Genomic DNA, 10,487 nt, shown 5'->3' on the forward strand with positions numbered 1-10,487 from the left:
TATCACCTACTGCACTATCTGCATATAGGAGTCTGTTGTGCTGACTGAGGCAGTCAAGAATCCAGAGCTAGCCAGAGAGACAGACATTGGAAGAAGAGTCAAAACCAGTGTCTATGAAGTCCTGAAGGAACTTCACAAAACCTCAAAGTTAGCAGGTCATAAAAGTGATATAAAATGAACACCACCCCCCCAACCCAAAACACAAAACAAAAACCCCAAACACAAACCAAAAACCCCAAACCTCTGAAATTTAGTTGGACAAACAGGCAGAGTAAAAAAGTTAATAGAAAAGATTTATTGCTTAAAACTGTCTCTGGGTATGTGAATGCCTAGTAGGAGGTTCCCACTGGATCAGTCCACCAGCTCGTCTCTCACCAGCACAGGGAATCGCTTGCCTCCTTCACAGAGCTGCGTGTAGATTGCCCGATACAGCTGAGCTGCAGAGGCCTCCAGGTAGAGTCTGGACTCCAGGACAGGCAGGAGTTCTGCCATCATGACCTGGGTAGGAGCAAAGGAGACACGTCACCAGAGCCAGCCTGCACTGTTCGGATTCCATCAAGTGAAGTGGCTGCATAACAAGTGAAATCTAACGACAACAGTATGACTAATAACATGGTAACTGATAGATAGTTTCTTTTGTCATATTTAACAAAGGCAAACCTGTTCATACTCTGCTCATGAAGTGCACCAGCAGCCACCCAGCATTCTTAAAGCAGCGAGATAAATGGCAATGGAGATGACCTGGTGCGGGGATGAGATCAGCACCCTGCGGAAGCTGAAGCTGATGTTGATTCAGGAGCTCTGCAGCCACACAGTGAAGTGCTTACTCACCCAATGGTAAGTCCAACCCTTCACTCATGACTGTTCCTGTCACCTCCCAGTTGGGACACATTAATCTAAGACAGGCAGGCAAGTGGCCAAGGCCAGTCCAAAGAGAAGCAAGCACGCATGCGTCCCCAACAGCACAAGCTACAGGGGATAAGCTGTAACATTCCCCAGCCTGGCCTCTGGTTTATTAGACCCAGCTTGTGATCTCAGTCCACGCTCTCAAACAACCCACTGGCCTGTCGCAGAGTAATTAATAGCACACAGCTCTGGGATGACAACTGTGACTGACAGCTCAGGCACAGGTGAACCTCTGATCAAAGGACAAAAGTTAGCCTTTAGTGCCCCACTCGAGTTAATGCTCAGAACGACATTTTGCCTGGGATTTAGTTGTGGTTTTGGTTTGGTTTTTTTGGTGCAGGGTTTTTTTTTTTTTCAGCTGGCATCAGCTGATGAAGTCTGAGCAGTCTGCACATTAAAAGCCCATACAGCATACTGTGCATGCTGCTTTCCCAGGAGAAGAGTGGACAACAAACTCCACGTCAGTCACCTCCCTCCAAGCATTTTTCAGTGGTGGAAACAAAGGAAGACCCAAACAGAACAGAGTACAGGGCATCTGCAGGGATTCCCTTTCCTCTTCTCCATAAATCTCTGCACAGGGACACAGGACACATGAAAGCTACCAAAGGGGAAAGCTGGCACATGAAGGAGCACTGCACTGCTCCACTTCCTAAGAGAAGGCCCTGTCTCTTCCATCTGCCTGGGCTGTACCTCGTGTGAAAGAATAGAGGAAACTGGCCTTCACCAAAGACAGGCTAAGAGCTACCAGGACTTTCTATGATTCTTGGCATTCCTCCATTGAAAGGCCAGGGACAGGCTCAACCCAGAAATATGTACATCCTTTCCCAGGGTATTTATCTTGTACCAAGTCCATTCACTTCACCTGTCCCAAGAATTTCACTTATTTTGCACAGTCTGCACAGAGATGTTTCAGATACTCAGAGCTCACCCAGCACGAAGCACCTATTCAGATACACGTGCAGAGGAAACAGAGTCAGCCGACAAAGCAGCAGGCTTCAGTCACTACTTCGTTTTGGGCAGATAAAAAATCAAAACCCTCTAACCTATAATTCAGGATTATAGTGCTAAAGTCCCATTTGAAGACAGGCAGCAATCTATCTTTAGCCAGAGGGAGGAGTGCGGCCAGTTATGAATAACTCTTCCCACAAAAAAAGGCTTTTCCAAAACCTCTATCATTTACGTCGACGGCAAAGGTTAGGTCAAAGGAGTAGATGTGATTTCACAGATCTCTGCCCTTTGCTGCTCTTGGTTGAGAAGAGCAAGTGATCCCTGTGCAGCAAGCAGTCTGCTCAGGCTGGTGGAGACTGACCTCCTACCACGTTCTTACATGCAGTCTCAGAATGGTAAAATCAAGATTAACAGCACAGAGGTTTGAGATTTAAAAGGAAAGGAACAGACAGCAGAGGAGCTTGTTAGCTGGAGGCCACGCAGGAGAGAATGACAGTGGGTGCCCTAACAGGGCCATAAAGGGCTGCCAAAAACATTCTTCAGGCATTACCAACATCATCCTCCGCTGCCAAACTCTGAAAGAGTAGCTAAAATAAAATCTTACCAGGAGAGGGTCAGACATTTAAAGGCCTCTACTCTGGCCTTAACGAAAAAGTCAGTCCATCCATCTACAAAGTAAGCAAGGCACTTGATGGGACTTGGACACGAGGCATAAACACAGAAACACCACTGGGAGAGTTTGCTATGCTGCTACTCCCCCATCAAGACACCAGCTGTTGCCCCAAAATCAGCCTTTTCTTTCCCTACTCCAGGAGCACTAATGCTTTTAAAGACTCACCTTTTGTAAGGTAATTTCTTGGTGCAGCATTGACACTTGCAGCTTCAAGGCAAACAGGTCCCTCAGCTCCTGGGAGCTGGAGTAACAAAGGAGAGGCACAGCCAGCATGCCTGCACTGTCACATGTCCGTCCCCGGGCAGGAACACAGCCTGGAGAGCAGCTTCCTACATCCCCAGCGCAGTCTGGGCGCAGCCTCGCCTGGGACTCCACAGCTGCCAGGGTGGAAGAATTGGCAGGAATATCCAAGTTAAATCTGTACTTGCAGAATTTGTGATCTACTTACTGTGCCTAGAAGTGAATGACTAATTACATTGTATTACTCAGGGAAAGCTGCTCAGACATGGCACAATCGGGACGTCGCAAGCTATGGCATGCGGTCTCCCCCATCTCACAGCAGCTCCCTCATCGGCCCTCCTGAACTGCAGCAGTTACAAGTCCCAAGCCTCTCCTGAACACAGATCCGTGGCAAACATACCACGGCTTTGTTTGCCACCACAGAATTTTACATGCTACATTACCATTAAGGATAACCAGGAGAAAAGTTATGTTGGTCCACAGTTTTCTGTGCACAGATGGCAAACTACTGTTCAAGCATAGCTGGCCACATTTAGTCATATCTGACTAAAAAAACAAGGACTAGCTCACCTGCTCGCAGCAGCTGCAGCTTATGCAGGTACTGGGAAACTCTGGTTTGCAAACCCTCCAAGGTGAGGAGGCTTTCATACTCTCTTTGCAGAGTGGGATGGTCTAGAAGAGAAGCAGAGGAAAACCAGCAGGCATGGGCATACTGAAACCTTCCCCGCCAAACATCAGTCTCTAGAATGGCTGTGGGTTCACCAGCCCTCACTTTAGGCAGAGAATGCTCCTGTCCCTCACGTCCAAGAACACAAGACACATGGAACTGGAGCCCACCGAAATCATCCTTATTGCACCTGCTGCCCCCTCCACCCCCCTTTTCTCCTTACCTGCAGGCTCAGCTTCCACATACTGGCTCAGAAGGGAGGGAACATCCTGGAGGGCCTTTAATTCCTCCTCTATCTCTGCAGGACTGAAGGCTGGCATCGGTGAACAAAACTCAAACAGCAGCAGCTTAAGGAAGGTTTCACAGCACCAGCTCTGTGCACTACCCCGAGCCCCGGGCCAGGCGAGCTGGAATCAGGGGCAGGAGCAGAGGGCAGGCAGCCCGAGAAGCGGCACTGCAGGGGGAAGGTGAGGGACAGCACAGCTGCATATGGCATCTTTGCCCTCTGGCCTTGTCTGTCTGGATCAAAAGTTTTATGACTGTTCAAGAGCTGCATTATGAGAAAAAAAAAGCCCAATTCCTAGAGACCCAGCCTGAACTCCTGTTATTGGAGGCGTAACTCTCTCCAGATGGAAGCACGCTGCAGAGTGATTGCACCCGGTGCTCGTGGAAGGGGGCGGTGAGCCGAGAAAGGATACAGTTGTCTGGATCCTCTCTATAAAACGGTTCCTTGCAGCTGCTGCATCTGCACTTGTTTGGCAGAGACGACATCTCTCCCATGCCCTGAAAATTCAAAAGGGACAGGAGGTGGAGGCGTTATGTTCCACTGTACCAGACAGTGCTCACACTGAGCTGCGGCCCACCAGCATGACATATCAACACTTCAAATACATGCATCTTCCTCACCCTTCTCTGGCAGGTTATTTACTAGCCATTCCTCCCCCATTTTTGACACTTAGTATTAGATCAACAGGGACACGCTGCAGAAAGCATTAGACACTGCAAAACACCTAGGTTATTTCTCTCAACTTGTTTTGAGCAGAAGGATTTACAGCCATCAGAAGAGAGACAACACATTTCTGTAAGCAGAATGTGAACTTGCAGCACATCACTAATTCTGTTGTATTGCCCTATATATGTTTTTATCCCATAGGAAACAACAAATCTTTCCTTCCTTTCTTGAGGGGTAAGTCATTTGCATTTCTGTACATTTACTCTGTTAGTAAATGTGTACAAAGACATGACCAGACAGAACAAATTCTCACCCTAACTTTTACCACAGCAATTCCTTCATATGCCAAACCTCCTCAAGACTCTCTCTCCTTTAATGTTGTTTAGTTGGGGGGTGGGGGCGTGTGTGTGACAAAGTGGTATGTTTGACAAGAAGCACAACAGCAGTGCATCACTATCAGGGACACAAAACAGAGGTTTAAGGACAGTATCATGAGTAAGCTGGCCAGGACCTTGTATTAGAGTGTAGTTTTTAAAAGAGTGTGTTACACAAATAATAGCGCTACCAGAGAGGTGCATTTCACTTACAGAGTTTAACATCCCCACTGATGCACAGTCCCCATACATCCTTTGCATAAAGGACTGCTTTAAAGAGCCAGTGCATCTCAGCCAGTCTCCCAAAACCTGCCGCAGTGAGTGAGAACTATCAGGAGGAAGCTTAAAATAGTTATGCAGTGCATGACTGTAACCCGAGTGTGCGTGTCTTCCCTCCATCCAAATGGATCTTTTGAATCATGATACAAACTGCAGTTTTCAGAAACACATTATGCAAAGAAACAGCAAGGTTAATGGAACAGAAAAGAACAGAAGTTACTAGGCAAGACGCGTTCCCTCCATAAAGGATCTTTAGAGTAAAGGTTATTTTCAATCTGTCACCGAGTTGAAAGCAATAGTGAAGAGTGTAAAATTACACCAGAGTGATTAGGATGCCAAAAGTCTCAATTTACAAGTGAAAATTAAGGGAATCAAGTCTTTGCAACTCGCTGAAGGGCAACTAACAAATTGGCGTCTGATAAATGACAGTTCCCAAGAGGAAGGGGAATTCTTGAGGGTAGCACAAGGAGCTATAGCTAGATTTAAGGTGAGGTTTAAGGTTAATATCTGGACAAACCACATAATGAGAAGTCTGCTGGATTATAGCAAGATTTCTCAAAGGAAATGGTGGGAAATCCTTCCAGAGGACTGGAGAATGGACTAGGGCACAGAGTTCACCAGACACCTGACCACCTGCACCATCAGTGCAGTAACATTGTAATTGGCTCTATTTAGAGGAGTTCATCAGCAGGAATCAGCCTCAAACAAACACAGCCCCAGTGCTTCCAGGCTAGAGAGGTGCCCCAGCAGAGCAGTTCAGGTCAGCAACCAGCCAGGAAACTCTTTCATTGCACAGGGTATATAGGCACCCACCCCACAGGGCTTCTCGCCTTCAACAAGGAGATGGAATCAGCAGAGACTTCTGCAGCACTGTTAAATCCACAATTAAAGCTTTCCAGGACCTTTACAACCCGGGGGTTTAAAGGAATTAGCACTCTGAAAACAAAAGTAACACTAGCAGCTAGAGTAACATGAAAACATCTATCCCGAAAACCAGCCTTGCAGAGACCCACTGTATCGGACCAGTCCTCCTGCTCCAAGTTCAGACCCACACGCTGTGGGGTCGGTGTCCCCCTGTGACCCACAAACCAGCCAGGTCTCCCCATCTGACCCCTCCTCACAGCCCTTAAGCGGAGGGTAGTTCTGGACTGGACTGACCAGGCTGGGCTTACCTGGAGTTTCTGGAATAGGCTTTCCTGTAGGGAAGGGGTAGCTTCAGCTGGCATCTGCAAAACAAAAGAAGCATCAATCCTGACTGCTGGAAAGCAGTGGAGCCTTGTCTTCAGAGAAAATGTCGTTTTGTCTAAATTTGAAGTTAATTTAGCTGTAATGGAAGATGTCAGCAACCCTGGAGATTGAATCCACCACTGCCTTCAGCCTGCGCTTGAGGAAGGAGTGGCAGTCTGCTCATTCATTTCTACAGGTGACACTAAGCTGCCTTGGGAGAGCTCCTGCATCCTACCACCAGCCATCAGAGGTTCATCAAGAAGCTGGGATCAAAGCCCTGACAAGGCAGATTACAGACACGGAAACAACACGTCAAGGGAAGCTGATCAACAGACCTGAGCACAAGCAGATCTCCCTGACTGTTGCCATACCTGAGCATGACAAGGCAGCTTTGCTTCGCGCCGTATCATGCTCAAAGAAATGGGAAAAGGACATTTTGGCTTCCACTGGGAACGTGGATCTTAACCTCAAAGTAGAATAATCCCTAACTTGTTATTGCAAAAACATGTGGGTTGGCAGTTATAGCTAGAGTCACATGCAAGACCACAGTTGGGATTTAAAGTAAATAAACATTTGAATCCAGATTCCTGTTCCCCCAGCAACTGCCACTCAGTGTCCTGTGTCCGTTCCAACACCACGTGAACAAACACAAGAGTTGGGTCATAACAGCTGAGAACTATTTCTCAAAATTTTCCAGGGATAGGCACATATTGGATCTGAACTTCACTGTTTCTTTAAAGCAAATGGTACACAGAAAATAACATTGAAGTTGTTTAAACAAGACAGACTGGTCTGAATGCAAAGCCAATCTTCAAAACATTATTTCACCACTTTTCCACAGAGAATCTCAGTAACATCCACTTCATAATTCTTCCTACACCAAACACTTGAAAAAACAGAGAGAGAGAGGATTCATGCATTATGTATTATCATTGTGTAAAAAAAAATAATTTAAAAATTAAAAATCAATAAGCTATAATAGAGAAGAGAGAGAGGATTAATGCATTACATATTATCATTGTGTAAAAAAAAAAAAGTGCACTCAGAGGAAAACTAAGGCTCAAGAAAGCTCAGAGACAGCTTTCCAAGCCAGTCACAGGGGGCTATGAAATATCAAAAGTCTTAATTAAAAGACTTTCAAAGTCCCAGCCATCCAAGAGTAAGCCCTTGAAATGAAAACATTTACTCAATCACCATAAAGGCTTTTAAACTGTAAAGAATCCTTCCTGCGGAGAAGGATTTGAGGAGCAGTGAAACCAAGCTGGGTCCTACAGAGTAGGAGACACCAGGCCTTGGAGATGAGCTAGTCCAACCATCAAGCAGAACACGACAGAGGTGACCATCTCTCAGCACTTACCCCTTTTCCTGCAGGGTGACTGTCTGAGGTGAGGTGCTCCTTCCCAATGCACCTTCAGTTGCAGGGTCCTCCTTTTTACTGGACTCTTCCAGGAAACCACAACTTTTCTTCCCTGCATCAAATAACTGCTTGCCAGCAGCTACAGAGTTCTTTCCCCCAGCTGAATCCTCTATGGAAAAGCTTTTCTGCTCATTCAGGGCAGATCTGGACAAGCCAGGTGTCTTTTGGGGTTCAGCTGGAGCAGAGAGCTCTCTGTCACCGATTGTGGTCCTATGACTCCTTCCTTGTTTGCAAGCCAGCCCTTTTGAGGAGCTCTTCCCAGCTGTCCTGGGACCTTGAGAAATACATCTGGCTGGGGCTCTCCTTTGCGTTTTTTTCACATCTGGTTCAGTCCTATAAGGGGCTCTTAGCTGGTACCGAGAGGGCTTCTTCAAAGAGGCAGGGTTTTTGGTTACAGCTCTCACCCTTGTGCTCTCAGGAACATCCTCAACTGCAGGCACTTGCTGCTCTTGAGCATTCTTGGGAGCAGGTCCCTCACCTGCAGATTTCTTGACTGTAGCTCCCTGGGCCTCTAATGGAGTTTTCAAGATGCTTTTCCTGACCTTCAGTGCCTTCTCCAAGGCCCTGTTCAGCAGCTCCAGCTCCTCCAGCTCCCTGGGCGAAGGCTTGTTCTCTGCAAGAGGAAAAGACGTATTAGAAGGTCCAAATCTTTATCTTCCCCATTTGCCTCTACACTAACATACCCTTCCAGGTGTTACAAAAAGGAAACCGAACCCACTGAATGGTGCAGCAAGTATTCTGGCCACATTCCCACAGAGACTACACAGAGGATGCAGGCAGGCTTGCCAAGATCCCTGAACACCCAGCACAGATGTGAGACACAGGAGGAGACAGTTCTCCCGGGGCACCCTCTCATTCACCAACAAGTGACAATCCCCACGGTCTCCCTCGGTCAGGCCTGCAGACACTTCACGGCTGGCCTCCGTTACCGTGGCACGACTGCAGGGCAACACCAAGGAGGACAGCAGGAGAAAAAAGGCAGAGGATGACTTCAAGTCGATGCGGAACATTGGAAGGACTTGTAACACCAGAGCTGGCTCATCCCCACTCGGGCCCAGGGCCCCTGGGACACAGGCAGGCACCAGGCCGAGGGGGAACGGCTCACCGTGTCCATTGCTGGAGCCGGCCTCTGGCTGCGGCTGCTCGTCTTCCTCACTGTCCCTGAGGGGAAGAAACACAGCGCCGAGGGCCAGCACTGCTGTGCACCGACGGCTTCCACTCCCCTCCCGGCCCCTGGGGCCTCGGGCACGGCTGCGGTGGCACAAGCGCCCGCCCGGCCGGCACCAGGGACCCCGGATCCCCAGGCCGAGGCCGACCGGGGCGGCTGCGGAGGGCGATCGGGCTCCATTGCCTCCCTCCCGGCCCGGGCTTGGGGCAGGGCCGCCCGGGGGAGCCCGCGGGGTGGGGGTCGGGCCTGGCCCGGCGCGGGGCCGCACTCACCAGCGCCGCAGGAGGGCCCGGCTCCGCGCCGTCCGCTGCTCCAGCTCCCGCCGCCGCTCCGCGCCTTCGCCCAGCGCTGCCGACAGCGCCGCCGCCAACCTGCAAGGCCCAGCGCCGTCAGCGGCGCGGCGCGGCCCGGCCACCCCCCCCCTTCGCCGCCAGCCCGCTCTCACCGCCAGCCGCAGCCCGCAGGCAGCATGGGTCGGGTCGGGCCGGTCCGGTCCGGCTCGGTCCTGGCCGCTGCAGCGAGGCAGTCTGAAAGCCTCCCCGGCGAAACTCGCTAAACCCAGCGGCGGCACTCGCGCTGCTTATCTCCCTGCCAGGACCTGCGGGGCGGGGCGAGGCGTGTCCCTGCGCGCGGCCGGGAGACCTCTGAGGAGAGCGGCGGGAGCGGCCCCGGGGAGTCCGGCGATCCCCGCTCCGCCCGCAGTCCCGGGCTTTGAGGGTTTCTGTGCCCGCCAGGGGGTGACAGGCCGGGTGCCGGAGATCCCCCGGGCCCCGCTTGAACCGGGGAAGTCGGTTTTTTTCCTCAGATGGGTTCAGCGCTTCCCTCTCCTCCTCAGCAGCGCCTCTCTGAGGGGAGCCGGCCGGCCCCCTCCTCGGGGTGGGAGGCTGAAAAAGCGCTCGCAGAGCAGACGCCTCCCAGCAGCTTCTTATATCCGCTCTCACCTGAAGGTCAGGGCGTAAATGAGATTTTATTTCTCCCAACCTTCGCTGTGGCTGGCCTCTGCGGTGGGGCCACCTGAGAACAGGCAGCGCGCAGCCCACCCATCGCCGTGGGAGCTGGACCCCCCGGGGCACAAGGCCCATGGAGGCCGGGGTGTAAGTTCGGCCGTCTCAGGGGCTGTGCTTCAGCAGCCTGCTCCGTGTCCTGCCCACGGACGGGGTTCTCGTGGGGATCCCCAGTTGGTGCAGAAGGGCCAGCAGTCCAGCACCCCAGCAGAGACACCACACTCCACAAACTGCTGCCGCCGCCTTTGGTTTGCATCAGCAAAGAGGCAAATTTGTGGGTTTTTCGATAGAAGAATCTGCCTTGTTCTGCATCTGTGGAAGCTGCCTAGTTGATAACGGGATCTCCGAATGCTGCCCGGTCCTGACAGGAATACAGCTCTTGCTGCAGAGGGGCGTGCTGTGGAATGTCGTTCTCCACAAGTGCCCATAGCTGGCACTCGATGTGCCTGTTCCAGGCAGCCTGGGAGCAGGAATCCAGTCCTCCCCCTTGCACAGTAGAATAAAAAGTAACTAAAATTTAGAAAGTAGGAAAGAAGTGGTTCTTTGCCTTTGAGGGCTGAATCATCAGGTTGAGATGTTGATGATTTCTCTGTGGCCACGTAACCACAGATGTGGTTTCTAGAGGGAAAAAG

General features: G+C 50.6%; 1 protein-coding gene across 2 annotated transcripts; it reads right to left on the reverse strand.

The window, feature by feature from the left end:
• Nucleotides 1-276: 276 nt before the first annotated feature.
• On the reverse strand, nucleotides 277-9,448 carry LOC129200235 (tubulin epsilon and delta complex protein 2-like). 2 transcript variants are annotated; one of them, XM_054811569.1, is made up of 11 exons: nucleotides 9,297-9,448; nucleotides 9,124-9,222; nucleotides 8,789-8,844; nucleotides 7,624-8,296; nucleotides 6,212-6,265; nucleotides 5,853-5,975; nucleotides 4,133-4,217; nucleotides 3,658-3,766; nucleotides 3,338-3,439; nucleotides 2,693-2,904; nucleotides 277-498 (listed from the first exon to the last, which is right to left on the reverse strand). In XM_054811569.1, exons 1-11 carry the CDS (start codon nucleotides 9,320-9,322, stop codon nucleotides 352-354), a joined length of 1,686 nt encoding a protein of 561 aa, XP_054667544.1. In that variant the 5' UTR covers nucleotides 9,323-9,448; the 3' UTR covers nucleotides 277-351. The 2 variants fall into 2 exon arrangements, with proteins under 2 accessions (XP_054667544.1, XP_054667545.1); XM_054811570.1 differs by lacking the exon at nucleotides 5,853-5,975.
• Between the last annotated feature and the right edge of the window lie 1,039 nt (nucleotides 9,449-10,487).

The sequence above is a fragment of the Grus americana genome, unplaced genomic scaffold, assembly GCF_028858705.1.
Source record: "Grus americana isolate bGruAme1 unplaced genomic scaffold, bGruAme1.mat H_19, whole genome shotgun sequence".
NCBI classification, from domain to species: Eukaryota; Metazoa; Chordata; class Aves; order Gruiformes; family Gruidae; genus Grus; species Grus americana.

What these genes read in the sequence shown, in the direction of transcription:
- LOC129200235 (XM_054811569.1), bottom strand. Translation starts at nt 9,322, where the DNA reads ATGCTGCCTGCGGGCTGCGGCTGGCG. An exon ending in CGGGCCCTCCTGCGGCGCTG is followed by an intron (nt 8,845 to 9,123) that starts GTGAGTGCGGCC and finishes TCTTCCCCTCAG; the next exon opens with GGACAGTGAGGAAGACGAGC. An exon ending in GCCTATTCCAGAAACTCCAG is followed by an intron (nt 5,976 to 6,211) that starts GTAAGCCCAGCC and finishes TTTTGTTTTCAG; the next exon opens with AGTGCTAATTCCTTTAAACC.